Source organism: Natator depressus, chromosome 6 (assembly GCF_965152275.1).
Source record: "Natator depressus isolate rNatDep1 chromosome 6, rNatDep2.hap1, whole genome shotgun sequence".
NCBI classification, from domain to species: domain Eukaryota; kingdom Metazoa; phylum Chordata; order Testudines; family Cheloniidae; genus Natator; species Natator depressus.
The window spans coordinates 20352422-20372717 of NC_134239.1; the positions used below are offsets into that span (position 1 = coordinate 20352422).

The 20296-nt window shown below is 43.7% G+C and overlaps 1 protein-coding gene across 10 annotated transcripts in view; it reads right to left on the minus strand.

Moving 5' to 3' along the window:
* Positions 1-20296, minus strand: part of PPP6R3 (protein phosphatase 6 regulatory subunit 3) — a 135111-nt gene that overhangs the window by 24416 nt on the left and 90399 nt on the right. For 6 of the 10 annotated variants that reach the window (XM_074954721.1, XM_074954720.1, XM_074954717.1 and 3 more), the window contains 4 exons: positions 17659-17774; positions 16124-16209; positions 10391-10477; positions 287-384 (listed from right to left, as the gene is read on the minus strand). In XM_074954721.1, coding sequence (XP_074810822.1) covers positions 287-384; positions 10391-10477; positions 16124-16209; positions 17659-17774 — 387 coding nt within the window. The remainder of the gene's footprint in view (positions 1-286; positions 385-10390; positions 10478-16123; positions 16210-17658; positions 17775-20296) is intronic. The other 4 variants (XM_074954723.1, XM_074954724.1, XM_074954725.1 and 1 more) reach the window with 2 other exon arrangements.

Genomic DNA, 20296 nt, shown 5'->3' on the forward strand with positions numbered 1-20296 from the left:
AAGTCTATTTATATAGTCACAAGCAATGTGTTCTCTTATATAGCTACCGTGGGACGGGGGGAGGAAAGAAATAGTGTTGCTTTGAAAAATTGCTCAGGGGAGCTAATCTGCTCTTCCCGGAGCACTCAGTATAAGAACTGACCGCACTGGTACTGATAAACAAGGCCAAATGCAGACAGCTCGGCATCAGTCAAGGCTGCAATTAATCACTGGGACATAGTCAAATGTGAAATGATGCAATAAAGAAGAAAATCCCAAGTTAAAGCCAGCATAAAGTCATACTTACTTCCCAATGTCATCTTGATCAGCAAACTTCTCATCGTTGAAGCCAAACTGGTCAATAAAATTGGACGTCATTTGTTGCATCTGATAATCAGAAAAGGCCTGGCAATCCCAGGACCAACGACAGTGATATAAAGATTCTAATAATACTCTGAATACTATTTGCCCATTTTGCTCCAGAAATAAATTTTGTTAATCTAAACACAGGGGATTATAAAAAGTTAATTTGTTTTAAATCTATAAATTATCTCAGACACTGAATACACACTGACCCACATTTGATGGCTTTGATGCCAGCTTGGTAGCAGCTCTAATAGGAAAGTTAATCTTCACTCTACATGTGGTTTTAAATACTACCTTTCCAAATTCATTTCCCAGGACTTTGTGTGACAGGACAGCTTATTAGGTACAGGAGAAAAGCTGCCTTCAATCTTGTCAACATGAAACTTTTAAACCATATGACTCATGGAAGAGGGGAGAGCAGGGCATTGTTATAAATAGAAAAAAATGTGTGGGTAAGAAGTTATCAATCTCAACTATACGATCTAACAGTATTTCTCGATTACCCCAAAGAAAACACAAGTGGAAACCAAAAGAGTTAATGCAGACACATCACACATCTAAATTTAATGTTGCCAACTCTCACAATTTTGTCACAAATCTCATGAGATGGGGGGGGGGGGGTTTAAGATTCTTTTTGTTTTTAAATAAAGTCTCAACAGACCTTAGATTACTGGCTTTAAAACTTGTGAAATTTCCCTTATTTAAAGTAACTATTATTTTCAGTGGGGATGAAGCCAAACTGCGCTCTGCCAAAACAGTCACCATTCTCTACAGACTTTGCATGTTGAAGGGAGACTGCCACTTCACTGTTTTAAATGAAACTGAAGCCAGGTTACCCTCAGGGAAGATAGCCACTCTCTAGACTGTATGGTTAATCAGTTAGACAGGACGTGGGAATATGGGAAGTCAGAGATGGCCTAAAAAGGACCAGGTGAGCAAGGTGCTAAGGAGAGAGACTGAGAAGGTAAGGTGTAGAGGAATAGGTGATGGCAGAAGGAAAAACACAGGGTTGGGCTGGGGACAGGAAATTATGGAGGAGCTTGGAGGAAGATGAAAAAGGGCAGTGATGAGGAAGGAAAGACTGGAGAGGGATACTATGGCAGCTTTCCACACTCCTGGAGTTGGGAGTGGATAAGGGGAACCTCCATCCAAGCAGCCACTGGAGAAACCTGCCTTTTTACATGTGTTTCAGGTAGAATTTTGACCTGAAACATTCACAAGTGCCAATCAATCCCTCAAGTCTTTTAAAGTAGACAGCACTACACTGGGCACAACATATGGCTGGCCTAGTAATATTAGGCCTTTGTTCTTCCTGCGCTGACTGTCCATATAAAGCATTACTGTGTTTTAGAAAGGCACTAAACGCTTCCTCTGTGAAGTACTTTGATAGCTATGGATGAAGAGAACTTATTACTGAATGCATGTGGATGAGAAGACATTCATAAAGGTGTTATGTTAATGATAAATGGAATGATGAAAGAACAACTAAATTAATGGTGAAAAGTTAATCAATTCTATCAGTTTTCAAGTGAAATACGTGCAGGCAGCAACTTCTGTTTTATCAAATATATACTTACCCTAGTGGCAGTATCTTTTAAAGCCTAATAGTGGGAAAGAGCACCCCAGAGAAGCATTCTTACAGATAGTCAGCCAAGAGTCTGCTGATATTTTGACAGGCCAAAAGCAGATACAAGCTTTGCAAAGTGGAAAATGAATAGAATTGCTGATATATTTCTGCTTGTTGCCCTTAAAATAAAGGGATCTGCAGTAAGATTTACAGCACGAGACCCTTCTTTGGGGTTTGTCATGAACTTCCCCTCTTGCTTAGTGAGCTTTGTTTAGGGGAGTCAATTTTACCTTTAAAAATGCTGCTTAAAAAAAAAGGTAGCAGAGCAAGCCTAACATCTTTATGGCATCATAAATTAAGTTAGAAGTCAGGTGTGAAAAGTTTATGAAACATGTCTGAAGATTTACTTTAGAAAAAGGAATGGATTTCTCCAGCCAAAGAAAGAAAAACATTTTGCCTGCACAGGTTGTGTAAATACAGTTAAAAACAGTTGGCAAGTAATAAAAAAAAATCACCTAAGGGATTATAAATATTAACTTCTTATCCAGGGCCCCTAAAGAAAATGTCCAAAAGATCCCTTCTGCCTGAGTCGTCATGATCAAATCTACTTTAGGTGTTATCATCTAGGGCAGCCTGAGCTTTTACTTAGGTCTTTGAAGATAAATTTCGTGAGAGATTTCCATTAAAAGGAAAACACCACTTTTCATATTCAGTTATGCAGACTTGCATTTATTCCTTACCTGTGCCTATTATCAGCAACTTTCTGGAAATCTCATGATACTGCACAAGCACCAGCACAGCTCCTCTGGTGCTAGCAACTGTAGGAGCATTAGTGTACAATGGTTGGTTGTCAGAATTTTTACCACTATGTCATCTAACTTTGCTCACAGCAGGTCCAAACAACACAGTAGTAAAAATGCCAGCAGCTGGTCTACACTATCACTCCCACTCTTACCAGCACTAGAGTGGATGGAATCTTAAATTTTGCCCACAGAGCTCAATGTTTGGGATTACTTGTGTGTGCATTACGAAGTCTTTCCTGATGTGTGCTTTGCAAATTGGAGAACAAATTTCCAGTTATGAGGCAGCAGACTCTCCCCCTAATATTTAAAGTAAGGAAGGTCTTTCAAAAAAACTGCCCTGTGAATGAATTAACAAAAGTTCCTTTCAAAATGATAGAGTTTTAAAATTTCTGATGATTGAACTGACTAAGGCATTCCAGTGATCAGAGACACAGCCAGGATGAAGACACTTCTAGACTGAAGAGTCTTCAGTAGAGAGAAATCGAACAATAGAATGGAATTTAGTCAGGAAGCCGAAGGAAAAAAAAAGAAAAGGTGGAGGCTGCCTGTTTTGTTCTGGGCCTCAGTCAATCTGGCAAACAAAGTAAACCCACCTAAGAAAGGTTAACAGGTTCCCAGAAGCTCAGAAGAGGAGGTTCCTCACCCTGTGCAGTAACTGACATTCTTCGAGATGCGTGTCTCTGTGGGTGCTCCACTCTAGGTGTTTGTACGTCCCTGTGCCTTCGCTTGGAGATTTTTACAGCAGTACTCGTACCAGTCGTGCACGTGCAGGGCTTGCCCCCCCCGCTCTGAGTGGACCTTAATAGTACGCGTGTGCGACCGGTCCCCTCAGTTCCTTCTCTACAACGGAGGCTACCCCAACTCCGAAGTACAGGAGAGGAGGGTGGATAGTGGAGCACCCACAGGGACACTCATCTCGAAGAACGTCAATTACTGCACAGGGTGATAAGCTCCTCTTCTTCGAGAGCTGTCCCTGTGGCTGCTCCACTCTAGGTGACTTAAAAGCAGTGTATCTCAAGGAGGTAGGGACTTCGGATTGAGTAGAAATGCAGTGGATAAAACAGCTCTGCCTAATCGTGTATCCGAGAGGGGGCCCTGAGTAAGGGCACAGTGCTTAACAAAAGTGTGTTCAGAAGACCAAGTGGCTGCTTTACAGATGTCAGTCAGGGGAACTTTGTGTAGAAAAGCCATGGAGGTAGCCATCGATCTAGTGGAGTGAGTTCTGATGTCTGCTGGAGGCGTAACTTTCCATATCTGATAACAGAATCGGATACAGTCAGAAATCCATTTTGAAAGTCTCTGGGTGGAAACAGGTGTTCCTCTGGATCGCTCCGTGATGGAGACAGTCTAGAAGAATTTCTAAAGGGCTTGGGTTCTCTCCAAATAGAAGGACAAAGCCCTGCGTACATCTAGAGCATGCATTGTGGATTCAAATGAGTTCACATGTGGTTTAGGAAAGAAGGTCGGCAGGTGTATCGGTTCATTCATGTGGAATGGCGAATGGACCTATGGAAGAAATTTGGGGTGTAACTGAAGGGTAACTTTGTCCTTAAAAAATAGGGTATACGGTGGGTCTGCCATGAGAGCTGCTATTTCTCCTGCCTGTCTGGCAGAAGTGATTGCCACTAAGAATGCTGTTTTCATAGAAAGGTGTAAGAGGGAGCAAGTGGCTAGGGGTTCGAATGGTTGAGTTAAGCAAGATAACACTAAGTGAAGGTCCCATGGAGGGGTAGAAGGTCTAACGTCTGGGTACAGGGATTGAAGTCCTTTGAGAAAACGTTTAGTGATCGGATGAACAGAGGTACTGTCAATTTTATCGTGGAAGGTTGTAATAGCAGCTAGGTGGACTTTGATGGAGCTAAAAGAAAGGCCAGATTGTTTGAGGTCCAACAGGTAGTCGAGTATAAGAGGAAGAGGTGCAGACACAGGAGGCAGTTTAGTTGAGCACCATTGTGTAAATCGCTTCCACTTCTGGAGACAGGTGGTGCGAGTAGATTGTGTTCTGCTATGTAGGAGCATTCTTTGGACTTCGTCAGAGCATGCTAGTTTGTTTTGGGAGAACCATGTAGGAACCAAGCTTTGAGGTGAAGCATGGACAGGTTGGGATGGAGAAATCGGCCGTGTTGCTGCGATAGGAGGTTCAGAATGAGAGGCAATGAGATTGGTGGTCGAGCTGACATCCTTGTGAGGAATGGGAACCACGGTTGTCTGGGCCATGGTGGGGCAATCAGGATCACTTTGACATGATCTGTTTGTATTTCTGTCAGAACTCTGTGGAGAATTGGGATGGGGGAAAACCATAGAGTAAGTTCCGGTGCCATGGAATCATAAATGCATCTCCCAGGGAGCGTTTGCCCAGTCCTGCTCTGGAGCAAAATTTGGGGCATTTCGTGTTTTTCACAGTTGCAAAGAGGTCTATGGTTGGGTGGCCCCAAATGCGGAATACGTTGGTGGTGATCGTTTCATTTATCTCCCATTCGTAGTCCCAAGGAAAGCATCTGCTTAATTCGTCCGCTGTGGTATTCATAGCCCCGGGAAGGTAGGCGGCTAATATCCGGATATTGTTCGCAAGGCACTAGTTCCAGAGTTTCACAGCTTCTGTGCAAAGCGAATGAGAGCGAACTCCTCCCTGCCTGTTTACATAGAACATGCAGGCGATGTTGTCTGTCATTATCCGTACATGTTGGTTCCGGATTAAAAAGGGGAGGCAGTGACGGCAGGCATTGCTTATAGCTCGAAGTTCCAGGACGTTTATGTGCAGGGAGGTTTTCGATAGGGGCCAACATGTGAGCACCCCACCCTGTGAGGGATGCATCGGTAGTCATGATGGATGGAGCTTCCTGGAGAAAGGGGACTCCAGCGCAGAGGTTGGAGGGAACTGTCCACCATAGGAGACAGTCTTTGACTGGGAAAGGTATGGATAGGGGTTTGTTTAGGGCATGCACATTGGGTCTCTAAACTGTGGCCAACCAAGCTTGGAAGCACCTCATGAAGAGTCATGCATTTTGGACCACGCAAGTGCACAAGGCCATGTGACCTAGTAGTTGTAGACAGTCTCGAGCGGTAACTTGAGGACTGTTGCAAAGTTTTGTTGCCAGCTGCTTTGTGGTGTTGAAGCGATCGGACGGGAGAGATGCTATTCCCATCCGGGAATCGAGGTGTGCTCTGATGAACTCCAGGTGCTGGGTAGGAATTAACGTGGATTGGTCGTTGTTTATTTGTAGGCCGAGGGATAGGAAACAATCGACGGTGAGTTGTGTGAATCAAAGCGCTTCGTCGAGCACTGAGGCTTTGAGGACGTAGTCGTCTAGGTAAGGAAATACTATGACTCCTTGCTTCCTGAGGTGGGCAGTAACTACAGCCAGGAGCTTGGAAAAAACAGGGGGGTGGAGGGGGCGGCAGTGGATAGGCCGAAGGGTAAGTACCCTATACTGAAAATGTGTCGAGCTGAGGGTGAAACGAAGGAAGCGTCTGTGGGCTGGATGTACTGTCACATGAAAACAGGCGTCCTGTAAGTCGAGGGCTGAAAACCAATCGCCCTGCTCCAGCGCTGGGATTATGGTGGCGAGGGTCACCATTTTGAACTTTTGTTTCTTGATAAAACTGTTGAGCCACCTGAGGTCAAGGATCGGTTGCCATCCCCCGATTTTCTTTTCTGTTAAGAAATAATGGGAGTAAAACCCCTTCCCTCTGCCTTTCGGGCACAAACTCCACTGCTCCCAATAGAAGGAGATGATGTACTTCTTGCATGAGCAGTTGCTCGTGAGAGGGGTCCCTGAGGAGGGACAGGAAGGGTGGGTGGTAGGAGGCATAGATAGGAAGGGGATGGAATAGCCAAGTGTGATGACCTCTAAAACCCACTTGTCAGCGGTAATGTTGTGCCATTGATGGAAGAACAGTCGTAGGCGATGTCCAAAAGTAGGGACAGGTGGTGTAAGCGCTGAAGTGGGAACATTGTTTTCTAAACCCTCAACCAAGGCTTCAAATCTGCTTGTTAGTCAGTCAGAGGGGGTTGAGACACTGATGCGGAATTGGAGCAGCGATGCTGGTATCTGGCGTTGCTGCTGCTGTTGGCTGTGTGATCTCTGGAAGTGCTGGGTATTTGTGGGGTAGCGTGGACAGTAGTAAGGTTGGTATCTATATTGTTGCCTTCTGGTCATAGGGGTTTGTATTCCTAAGGACCAGAGAGAGTTGCCCTTGAATACTTCACTGAGTGAAGGACGTCGTTTGTTGTAGAGACAAAGAGTTTGTCGACATCGAATGGAAGGTCTTCAACAGTAGTCTGGACCTCTTGAGGAAACGAAGAAGAGAGCCACGAACCTCAGCGCATGACTACTGCCGTAGCAGTGGATCTTGTTGCAGTATTGGCCGCATCAAGGGCCGCTTGAAGAGCGGTACGTGATATGATTTGTCTCTCAGACTAAAGCAGTGAATTGTTGTTTCTTCGCTTCTGGAATGTCCTCAATCAAGTTCATGAATTTGTTGTAATTTTTGTGATCATATTTTGCCAGAATGGCTGTATAATTAGCAATTCGAAATTGTAGAGTGGAGGATGCGTATACTTTATGTCCAAGCAGATCTAAACGCTTACTGTCTTTATTGGCTGGGGTGGAGCGGGGATACTGGTGCTAGTTCCTTTGGTTGATTGCGTCAACCACCAGTGAATTAGGTGTTGGATGAGCAAAAAGAAATTCAGAGCCCTTGGAAGGGATGAAGTACTTGCGGTCCACTTTTTTGCAGGTAGGTAAACTTGCAGCAGGAGTCTGCCAGATGGCTTTGGCAGGTTCCAGAAGGGCTGGATTGATCGGCAATGCAATCCTGGAAGAAGGTGGCGGCTGCAGGATGTCCGTTAACTCACGCTGCTATTTAAGGAACCTCCTCCAGATTAATTCTTAATTCACTTGCCACTCTTTTGAAAAGGTCTTGAAATTTTGAAAAAAGTCATCTGAAGTTGACGGGGGAGGAGGAAGCAGGGCTTCGTCAGGCATAACAACTGGGTCTACTGGGTTAGACAGGTCGTGCCTGATTCTGCACTTGTGATGGTGCTGTCTGGTGACTGGCATCAGTGGCAGGTTCGTGAGCTTGTGGTGCTGGGCCGGTGTCGGGCCTGGTTGAGGTGGCATAGTGAGTGTGGTCTCGAGGATATGATGCCCACGGGGCCCAATATTGCCACTGTGGTGGGAAGGGCATAGGCGGTACCATCCACGGGTTTACACACCATGGGGCAGTATCCCGAGAGTAGGACGAGGTGATGTGTCTATGACCTCTACTAATTGGGGTCTGAGGATGAGAGATTTCATATGGTGAAAAATCCTCCTGGAGACCAGCTTCCTCCTCACTGGAGGAAGGCTGTTCGGACCCTGGCTGAGCATTTGGCGAGAAGTAGGCATTCAGTAAGGGTGACTGCAGAATGAGTGACACAAGCAGGTTACCTGACTGCGTAAATTGGGGTGCTGAAGCTCCTCTGTGTGGTGAGGGCTCTGCGAGAGGAATCTGCTGCAACAAAAAGTTCCTCTGCAACGGTGTCTTTAAAGTCATTTGGCTGCCGGCCAGCTCAGCGGGTGTTGGTGCCATAGCCTGCGGGGGGGTCAGGCAGGTCCGCATGTGTCGGCACCACTTCCACCGTGGTGCTAGGGTGCCATCTGAGAGGCAGGCAACTGGAAGCCTGAAGCCTCGGTACTGGAGCTTTGCGCAACCGCCGCAGCCACAGACAGGTTTCGCGCAGCACCAGAGGAGCCCAGCGCATCAAAACTGCTCAGCCAAGGGAGCGCTGGGAGGGAGGTGGTAGATCTGCCAGAAGAAGCCTTCTCCCGTGAAGTTCGCCTTCTGTCACCTGCAAAGTGATGTTTTTTTTGAAGTTTTCTTCATCTTCTTAGAGGCGGACGGGCTGTGGTGTGGAGCAGAGCTGGAATCAGCGCCTGGGTCTGAAGTTGACCCTAAGGATTTTTGCAGTAGGAGCAGCTTTAGCCTCAACTCCCTGTCCTTTCGTGCCCTAGACTTAGGTTTGCTGCAGTGGGCACATTTTGGGGGGATGTGGGACCCCCCCAAACATTTTATGCATTTTGAATGGCCATCAGACAGAGGGATGGCATCCTTACAATTAGAGCAGCGCTTAAAGCCTGGGGAGCCAGACATGTCAGAAGCGGCTGGCCTGACAGGAACTAAGAGAATGTTTCTTTTTAAAAAAAGCACACTACTGGTAACACTAATAACTAACACTATTGGTAAACTATCTATCTATCTAAAAGGGTAAGAGTAACAAGGGAGAAAAAGTTTTCTAACGAGTCTGCTCAGCTCCGTCTCAGGCCGGGGATGGTAAAGAAGGAAGGAACTGAAGGGACCAGTCGCGCACGCGTACTATTAAGGTACTCAGAACTGGGCGGTAAGCTCTGCACATGCGCGACCAGTACGAATACTGCTGTAAAAATCTCTGAGCGAAGGCACAGGGACGCACCAACACCTAGAGTGGAGCACCCACAGGGACAGCTCTCGAAGAAGAAGAGTGGAAGGAAAAGACTACCAGGGTGCTAGACATTACAGTGCCTCCACTTATTCTGGAAAACTGATCTGCTCTACCTTACAATGGTGTGTCCAGTCTACTGTCTTTCACGTCATACTCAGTTTTCTACAGAAGAGACAGTATCAAGGTACACACTTCCCTATTCTAGGCTTAAAAAGGACAAGCCTCGTGACAAACTCTGCTAAGACATTACCCCAAATAGGATGTAACAGCAGTGGTCCATCTGCATCTCTGTTGGATTAACTACCTAAACACATGCAGTTGCCGTGACAGTCTAGGCAGAGCTCACACTGGAGTACACAGTCAGAAGATGGTGCTTGTAGACTATGAAGGGTTTCCTAAAAGACTCCACGTTCCTACAGAAGCTGCTACCTCGCTGAAGACACTGACCCCATCAAATCTAGATTGGTGCAATTAAAATTCAATCAATCACTGAAATATCAGACACGAAAAAGTTAACTATAGTTTCTATAATTAACAAAAGTCTAAACCGAACTTTTGGAACAACTGTACTTTATATAAATGATAAAGGTATATAAACGATAAAGGTATATAAACTTTAAGCACTACAGACTATAGTGCTTGGATTGAGGCAGTTACAAACATCTAATGGTACAAGCAGCAATTTAAAAAACTTGTTTTGTAACTTGAATCTATAGAACCTTCAGGACTGGAGATCTAAATCAATGTACACCGTATTCAGATTTTGACAGCTTTTACTTTCCTCCAGGGCCAACAGAGGAATAAAGACTACGTACATTGCAAATGGAATAATGCTAGTACAGAATAGCTGTCACCCTTCACCCATCAAAAACAGCAAGTACCAGAAATGCTTCCAAAAACTATTTTCTAAATGAAAGTGCTGACCAAGCAGACCCCTATACAGTTAGTTGGTGCTCTCAAAAACAACACTCATGTGGCATTACCATATTAAATCCTGTAACACTGTCAATTAAACTATAAATACGTATACAAATTTGAACTGCACACTGCCTAGATTTTTTATACACTTTCCAGTTTCACCACTGAATTCTCCAAATTGTGTTTTGCATCAAATGCAACCACCCATCTCCAAAGACAAAAATCCTCTCAGGAAAGCTACTTTTATAAAGAAGGCACACCTGTGCGCAACACTGTTAAATGAATTTAACTCACTTGCTGCAAAGAAGAATCCTGTGAAAAACCAGTTTCTTTAAAGTCAATTTCGTCATCGCTGGACGAATGAATGTGGCAGGTAGTAACCTAGACAAAAAAAAGTTTAGACACCTATTTAATTAAACAAAAGGCTTTGTGTAAATTAGAATTATGCAAGGTCATTAATTTCATCACAAAAAGATGAACTAGAAGATTTTTATCCCAGCAAACACTATTTCAACTGTAAGTGCATATATTTCAGCCACTAAAATATTTGCCTGTCACCAGCCATTACATTAGTGGTTGACACCTTTGGGGAATAATTCCATCTTCAATATCTAGCAAAACTAACCCTACAGTTACTTCAGCGAATGCTACTTAATAGGTCCAAACTGGCCGAATAGGACAACACTGGAGCAAAACTATATCTTACCATTTAGATACAATATGAAATTATTCCGATTAATTAGGAAGTTCTGCCATGAAGGTGTGCTTATTAACAATTCTACCAATTGGCTGCAGTAATCATCTACTGTGAATCAAAACACCTTTTACCCAGTTACAGCACTATACAGTTGAATAAGAACACTGTTTTTGAGGGTGGAAGCTGAATTTGCTTTCCACTGAAGCATTGGCCATTGCTGGAGTCAACCCGTGACTTGACTCCCCAGTGTCCAATATAACAATTGTTATGTGCCCGTAAATCTGGAGATGATTTAACAAGGGGAAAAACAGATTAAAAAAACCCAAAATAAAAAACCCCACATTTTTACAGTTACACATCAGGGTCTTGAGTCTCAAAAGTGCTGAATGCCCACAACTCCTAATTAATTCTCAGCACCTGGTAACTTTACTAAGATCAGGCTTATAAATGCTTTCTACAAAAACTAAAACACTGTATAGAGCAGTTGTTTTCAACCTGTGGTCTGCGGACCCGTGGCAGTCCACACACTGTGTCTAAGGGGCAGAGCCAAAACTAGGCATTTTAGTGCCTGGGGTGAGCAAGCACATTTGCGCCCCCTGCCGTTTTTCATCATTTTTCCACCTCTGTGATTTTGCACCATGGGTGGCTACCCCGCTCTGGTTAAGGCCCTGCTAAGGGGTCAGAGAAAGGTGACTATGAAAATAAAGTTTCAGATCCAAGAAAAAGTATTCCATTTATCTGATCAAAGGTATGTGAATACCCCCACCTAGAGGTCCAAACCCAGAAGTGTTGTTATTACTGTAGAAACCCACAGTTTAGCGCCCTGTGTCACACTGTCAAATGCCATGCCGAGAACATGTAATGTTTATAGTTGAATTTTGTTCAATCAGTTTTCAGTCTGATTTTTACGGCAGGAGCCAACAGACCACAGGTTGAATTTCCAAAGGGGTTTGGCACCTTCATTCAAAATTTTTTAGGGGTCAGCAAATGAAAAAAGGTTGAAAACCACTGGCATAGAGGAAAGTGACCAATTCTTTTATTTGTTATTTTGAAACAAATTATCCACTTTCTAAAATAAATATGACAGCCTATACAACGAATACCTTTAACATTCAATTCATGCATAGCAAAAAATCAGTTTCACCCCCTAAAAACTACCCATAATTGAGATCAAAGGAAGAATTCTAGAAGTGTAAAAGTAAAACAGCAAGATTTGTCTATTCAATGTTTTTGAATTCAGGGCACAGCAGGGGAATGAAATGCTACTTATTTTAAACAACTTAAGTAACCAAATGAATCCTTGGAACAATTCAACAGTAAACTGAAAATTACTTATAAATTATAGTGTGGATTGTGCATACAGTATATTTTTCACTTGAAAAATTGTTTTAAGCCTCAATTAGACATTATAATATGGAACTGAGTAAATCGTGTCATCTGATCTTGCTTTCTAGTCTACCAAAACCGTATGTTCAGGATTAAACACAATCCCAATCACTTTTGTTTCAACTTCAAGTTTCTTAAATTTGAACCAGTAAATCTGTAAACAGGTAACTAAAATACAGAAATAAAGTCAAACCAAAGTAAACACTTAATCCTCAAGTCAAAATTCCAGCTAACTGAATGAGCTTGAAACCAATTTTAGGCATATCTGCAACAAACAAACAAACACTTCAGGATTCTTACCAAGCTCTTCATTTAACACAGACAATAGGCTCAAGTAAGTACTATATTAAAAGACCAGTATCTGAACTCTTTCTCTAGTAGTTATCAAAGACAATAGCAAAACAGTTTTTACAGTTTAAGAAGAAAAATTAAGAAGTTGTTAGTGTTGTTTACAAGTACCCACTGTGTATTCACTACCAGTTCTAATGTCTGTCTTCTTGAGATTTTTCATGTCTCATGAATGGAGCAATTTACCATTAGGATACATGAGTTAATCTTTAAATGCATACCTTTTCTCCACAGAAATCAGTATTATTAACCAATTTATTGAGCTAAAAAAGTCAGTATGCCGTACTAACAATCACAATCATCATAAGACTAGGCTTGGAAGGATTAGATTTGTTTTTTTTTTAATCAGTAAATGTCAGTAAACTGCAATTTCACAACACAAACAAACCGATGAACAAATATTTCTATCCATCAAAATTTACAGATAGGCAAATTGGAGCTGAATTAAAGGACATTTATTTTTATATTTAGATGTGATGGTGATAATGTGTGTTCTAATGGTCAAGTTTCATCTTTTTGAAGCTCAGTATGTGTCATTAAATTCTCTGATCCCGCCTTTGTCCAACCCTTCCATAATTTACCAAAACTGTGAAAATTTGAAGAGAAAATTGGAAAAGAATGCTTAAAACCATCATTTTGCATAACTGTGCAAACTGAAATTGATTAAAAAAAATTAGAAAAGCTTAAAACTATAGACCTTATCCACTACCCTGGCAGGAAAGGTAGATACACTGGAGGGTAGGGATAGGGTCCAGAGTGACCTAGACAAATTGGAGGATTGGGCCAAAAGAAATCTGATGAGGTTCAAACAAGGACAAGTGTAGAGTCCTGCACTTAGGAAGGAAGAATCCCACACACTGCTATAGGCTGGTGACCGACTGGCTAAGCGGCAGTTCTGCAGAAAAGGACCTGGGGATTACAGCGGATGAGAAGCTGGATGTGAGTCAAAAGTGTTCCCTTGTTGCCAAGAAGGCTAACAGCATATTGGGCAGTATTAGTAGGAGCATTGCCAGCAGATCGAGGGAAGTGATTATTCCCAGCTATTCGGCACTGGTGAGGCCACACCTGGAGTACTGCGTCCAGTTTTGGGCCCCCCACTACAGAAAGGGTGTGGACAAATGGGAGACAGTCCAGCAGAGGGCAACGAAAATGATTAGGGGACTGGGGCACATGATTTATGAGGAGAGGCTGAGAGAACTGGGCTTATTTAGTCTGCAGAAGAAAGGAGTGAGGGAAGATGTGATAGCCACCTTCAGCTACCTGAACAGGGGTTCCAAAGAGGATGGAGCTACGCTGCTCTCAGTGGTAGCAGATGACAGAACAAGGAGCAATGGTTTCAAGTTGCAGCGGGGAAGGTCTAGGTTGGATATTAGGAAAAACTATTTCACTAGGAGGGTGGTGAAGCACTGGAATGGGTTACCTAGGGAGGTGGTGGAATCTCCATCCTTAGAGATTTTCAAGGCCTGGCTTGACAAAGCCCTGGCTGGGATGGATTTAGTTGGGGATTGGTCCTGCTTTGAGCAGGGGGTTGGACTAGATGACCTCTTGAGGTCTCTTCCAACCCTAATCTTCTAGGATTCTACAATACTATGATTCGAAAATTTTTTAAAAAAATCAAAACTGAACTCTGCCAAGCCTAAATAAGACATGAGTGAATCAGTACAACTACAGAAACTCTAAGTTACTCACTAGCCAATTTCCGACTTTTTTTTAAACCTACATAAAACACAAAAAAAGACCCCTTTATGCTGTATAAGACAGAGACTGGGTTCGCTTTCCTTAACCATTTAAGATTTTCAAAATAAGAATTGTGTTAAAGGCCCCAAAGTAATAATGTAAGAAAGGCTTTTTATTTTTGATGGAAGGGATACCATAATCATGAAAAACTGGAGATCTTTATGATGATTAGTTATTTCAATGAACTTCTAACAGCAAACCTGCTTAAAAGTGCTATTTTAATTAGAGCTTATGTCAGATCAGTTAGTGTTCTTGGAGAGATCAAACCCCAATTTGTGAGACTTGCCATTGTCAGACCCAAGGGGATCTACTACAGAAGAGCTAGGAGTCCTGCAATTAATTCAAGTTATTTGACCTGAACATGAGACAGTTCAGCATTAAACTCTGTTGGCACGACTCTGGCTGGAATTCTGTTGGATATACAGTTTTAAAAGGAATAGGGCATATCTATAGCAAAGAAAGTTAATAATCCAGTAGTCTACCTGGCCTAAAAATTTAGGATGACCTACAGAAAAAACTTGTAAGAAAACCTACTGGAGGCCCAGACAGCACAACACTAGTAATCTATATTTTGGATTATTGTTTCTCAGATTAGGCTATTATTAATCGAGGCAGGTTGTTTTACCCCAGGATCAACAAAAAGCTTTTCTCAAACAAAGAAACTTAATTGTTCCACACATTTACCTAAACCATGCAACATTTCTAAATGTCAGGAGGCTATGAAGATTATAACTTGGATCAGAATCACACTGCAGACCCGTGGGTCATTTCCAATAAGGGTTTAGACCCAAAAAATTCATGTTTCTTCCCCAGTAGGATGCACTGTTTTCTTGAATAAATATCCAATGCAGTTCTGACCAGTACCCATTACAGATATCAGAAAACCCCATGAATTCGTTGTTTTGATGCCTTTGTTAGGCAACTCTAGGGTTCTGTATTATTTTTATTTCACACACTGCCTTCTGCTGGGAATCTTGCATTGTTGTACTCTCACCTGAAAATTTTAATAAATTAAGAACAATCTTTATTCATTTTTTGGTCCAAATTCGTGATGTATCATTGCCACTTAGCAAACCCACAAATAAACCAGTGATTCTTGGAGAAATTTTTAAAAACAATTATAATGAGGCCCAAGTAGGCAACCACCTCAGTTTAAAAAAAAAAAAAAAAAAAAAAAAGAAGTTTGTCCTATTTTGAATTGAGGGTCTTGACTGCTATTACACGGACACTCTGACTTTAAATATTACAAACAGAAAATGCTGCCTCTGTTTAAGACTATTTCTGCACCTCACAATTAGAGGTGTTTAGCCTTTAGAAGGCCAATGTAATCTCTGAATCACTCTGTGCAAAACAGAATAGTCATGACAGGACTCTAATCAAGACAAAATTGTATTTCTTCATTAAAAGTGAGGTAGGTATTTGTGTGCATCATTCAATGATGCAGGAAGCAGTTTCACTTTAACTGTACGTAGGTTTGCTTACATACTGTATATGAAAAACCCCAGCTTCAGCAATTTTAGTGTCAATTTTTCAAGCAGTTTTGGACTTGCGAAGACCCCAAAGTGACATCTTCCTGTTGGGTGGTACTTTAAGAGTGAGGTGCAATACAATATGAGCCCAACTGCAAACCCCCTTGCAAAACCAATATTAAATTGCCAATAAGGCAGCCATATTTGCAAAGGAAGCCAGGGAGGTGCCAATTCCACAGTGCAGCTACTTGAGAGGTTTGCTGACATTCTGTCTTAGAAGCATGATGGCCGAAAAGGCTGCAGTGCAACTGTATCCTTGACACATGGGAAAGGAAAAGGATGCCCTTATAAACAGCAGTAACTTTTCAAACTTCATCTTACAAAACCTACTAGATCCACTGTGTTCCTTTTGTTAGTTTCTCCTAAGGAATTTGTACAGAACGTCTCCCATCGCTCCCTGACGTCATCTGGAAGCTCTAGAGTAAAATGGAGGAAAAAAGTTTTAGTACCAATGTCACTCAAGGCAGTTAGTTTTCACTCTCTTCACAACTCCCAAAGTTAAACTTGCAAAAATCATTGCAGAAAATGTTATGCTACACATACAATTGCAAATTTTCTCAGGCACTGGTTACGCTAACAAGGTATGGTTTTCAGGCAGACATTGCCAGTCTATTAGATGACAATCTCAATGGCTCACTGGTGCAGTAAACCTGTAACTGTACATGAGTATAAGGAATGTGGGAGTAACCGAGCACGTGAGGACTTGGGGAAGACTAACACTGCAAGAAACACCACAAGGGACAGCTGAGACTAAGAAGGCCTATGCTGGAGAGATTAATTATTCTAGAAGTACCTTTGTAAATAAGACATTCTCCAGAAGAAGATGCTTGACTCGGTGTAGTTTTCATTAGGGCAGGCCACCAATGTTCCCTCTAATTTTTCCCACACATGCAGAATGAATTTTGTTATATGCACCAATATGGAGGTGATGTGTGACACATCACCTCCATATTGGTGCACATAACAAAATTCACGTGGTGGGGGTGGGGCTGAGGGGTTCGGAGTGTGGGAGGGGGCTCAGGGCTGGGGCAGTGGGTTGGGGTGAAAGGGTGTGAGGGCTCCAGCTGGGGGTGCAGGCTCTGGGATGGGGCTGGAAATGAGGGGCTCAGGGCTGGGGCAGAGTTGGAGTGGCGGGGTATGAGGGCTCAGGGATGGGGCAGGGGATGAGGGGTTTGGGGTGCAGGCTGCCCTGGGGCTACGGCAGGGAGAGAGGATTCCCCCCAGCTCTCTCGGCAGCAGGTCAGGGAGTGGGCTGGGTTGGGGCCGGGAAAGGGCACCTGTCCCCCGGCCATGGGGGGGGCGGCTAGGTGGGAGTCAGTAGAGGGGCACCTATCCCCCAGCCATGGGGGGCCAGGGTTGGTGGCGGCCGAGGGCCAGGCACCTGTTCCCCGGCCATGGCAGGTCGGGGGGGCCAGGCTAGGTGGGGGCCGGGGGCCAGGCTAGGTTAGGGCCAGGCACCTCTCCCCTGGCCGTGGCCAGGTTTGGGGAGAGGCACCTGAACCCTGGCCGCAGCAGGTCCGGGCCAGGGCTGGGTTTCCTGAGCACCTGCACAGCGCTGAATAGGCTGCTGCGAGGCCATGTAGCTTACAGGGAATTTAGCAGGCAACCCCCACTCACATTTATTTGAAGCAGCCATGACACTGCCTCACTAAGTTTGGGGAGAGCAAGTCATATTTAAGAGTATCCTAATTTAATAGGTTACCTGGACTTACACAAACAGTAAGAAATTGCTTCTTTCCCTTGGACAAACAGCTTTTGGAAAGAAAGCCCCTATTAAAAGCAGCCGTTTAAATTCCTAGCATGATTTAATTCTACAAATCCAACTAACAGAAAGGTGAAACAAACCTGCGGAAGTTTAATATTACCTTTAATAAGCTGCTGTACTAGTGTGCTGTTTGGCCCCTTATCAGTACTGTGCACAATACAGTTAGCTATCCTTGTTAAATGACCCATATAACCATGCCGCCTTCCTCCTTCAGCCCTGAAAAAGAGAAGTTCAAATGTTCATCTTCCCAACCAGCTGGCTGTTGAAGTATTTTGTAGTTATGGAATGCTAAGCCTATATATCCAAGGAAGCAACACACAAAGTTATACCAGACAAGCAAGGAAGCAAAGTACTTTAAATACTCGTAAGGAGAATGAGTAGTGTATACTTCAAAACGTTTTTTTTGGCTGCTAAAACACTGAGAGCAACTCCCTCTCTGAACTGTTTTTAAAATGCATAAAGCTATCCATAAAGAAAGAAAAGCATGCTTTGTCATCAAGTTAGTTTCCTGCTTCTACATACTTTTGAGGGAAGTTAGTATGCTCAGCATAAGAGCAAAAATCAATTTAATATTAGATCCAATCTGCTAACAGGTTTGAAGAACCTACCTCACTTAGGACGTTCAGACACCTTTCCTGAAAACTAATACTTTTCACTTAATACTTCAAAATATTCCAGAAGGGGAGTTTTGAGCCTCTAACAGTGGTAAGACAATTCATTAATTCAGGCTACAATAAAATATTCCTGGATTTTGTAAATTCTGTCTCAGGGCTAGTCTAAAACAAAGTCTAACAAACGTCTACCAGATTATTTGGGACTGTAGTTTGAGAATGGCATTCAGGACATTACTAGAAATTCCTAGGTCTTTGTCCAAAGTGTTCTGCTACCAAGGCTAACATGCCTGACAAGGAACTGGAAATAGCAGCTCCCAGAATGACACCTTGTAGGGCTGAAGGACAACAGTTAAGACTAGCTAGAGCTGACCTAGCCTTGAGAAACTGGAAGTTAGAGAAACATCTAGATCTGAGCTGCACTGCCAAACACCAGCAGCTGGTTGCAGGACAGGAATATCTGTCCTCAGCCTGGTCAATCTTGAAGTTGAGGAAAAGCAGGATTGGGTTAAGGAACCATTTGCCTGGTTGGGTGGGCGGGCAGGCAGGCATACAGTCTGCTGTTCAAATGAACTTCTCAGTTATAAAAGCAACTAGATGGGCAGCTCAAGAGAAAGAAAACTGAGAATCCATATTTTGCACAAAGAGCTTGTCTACACAGGGACACTAAGGAAAATTAATCCAAATTAACTAAAGGTATTAAAATGAATTAGTTAAAATGCATTAAACCCATGTGGAAACTCATGGAGAATTAAAGTGACCTTAACTCAGTTTTGTTTAAAGAATTAAGGACTGTGCCACAATGCACACTATGGAGGTGTGAACTGCAAAGTACACCAAAATGTTATGCTCTAACTGCCCCACATGGACGCTGCTGGCACAAACTAAAAGATACATAGTTCACATTAACATAGCCCTGTTTGAAAGACTGCATTAAACCCGTTTGGACACATTCAGAAATGAAGTGGCCTTAATTCAAAATAGCTTAATGCAGGGATTCTCAAACTATGGGTTGGGACCCCAAAGTGGGTCGCAACCCCATTTTAATATTAGCTTATTAAGAGTTACACTTTTATCGAAGTCTCTAATTGTTGCCCTTCCTTGATATCATGAATCAAACCTGATTATAGTGAATATTTCACCTTCCCAACCCACAATAAGAACGAAGACTAGATGTTCTCATAAGTCTTTTAGCTACAATTCAATCCAATTTTAAAACTAATTTGGTCTTGCTTTTCAAGTTAATTGATTAAAGCACTGAGATCCACATGGAGTGTTGTCAGTTACTATATTTAGAGAGGCAAGACAAGCCCATCAATGGAGAAAAACAGCCATCAAGCAGAACCTCCTTGAGCAATTACTTTCTGATGGGGAAGCAAAGGGAAGCCACAGGAGCCGTCATGCAACCCTTCCTAGCAGTACGTTTTGGGTGCCCAGGGCAGCCAGCAGAGAGGTAAATCACTGTGGAGCAGGAGGTGGAACCGAGGAAGACCCGGCTGGTGACTCCTAACGTGTGCAGGCTCAGCTGCTAGTCCGGGCTAGGCTAGGGAGGAAGGGACTTCCTCTTCCCCTGCACGGCATCCGGGGCCAGGTCAGGCCTACCCCCACCCACCCACCCCTTCCCCAGATGCAGGGAGCTCTGCAAACCTGTGCCCTATTTCCCCCTACTTCCTGCACCCATCGCTCCTCAGCTGCAGGGGGAAGGATCTCTGTACAGGGAGCTGCTCCCCATCTGCCCTACCCTTGTGCATCCAGACCCCCTCATACCCAGACCCTCCTGCCGAGCCTCACCCCACCACCCCCTGCACTCAGAACCCTCCAGATGAGCCCCACTCCCCCTGCACCTGGACCACCCTGAGCCACCCACACTCAGATCTCCACCCCACTAAGCCCGAACCTGTTGCACCTCAATCCCCCCCCCGCCCACTGAGCCCCACTCCCTGAGCATCTGGACCCCCCCCCAATGAGCCTCCCACACCAAGAACCCACTGAGCTTCAACCACCGTCACCTGGATCCCTTGCAGCATCCCATTACTATTGCACCCAGAACCCACCCCCCTACAAGCCCCTATGCATCCAGATCCCCTCCGCACCCCGACACCCAACTGAGCATAGAGGGGCAGGGCT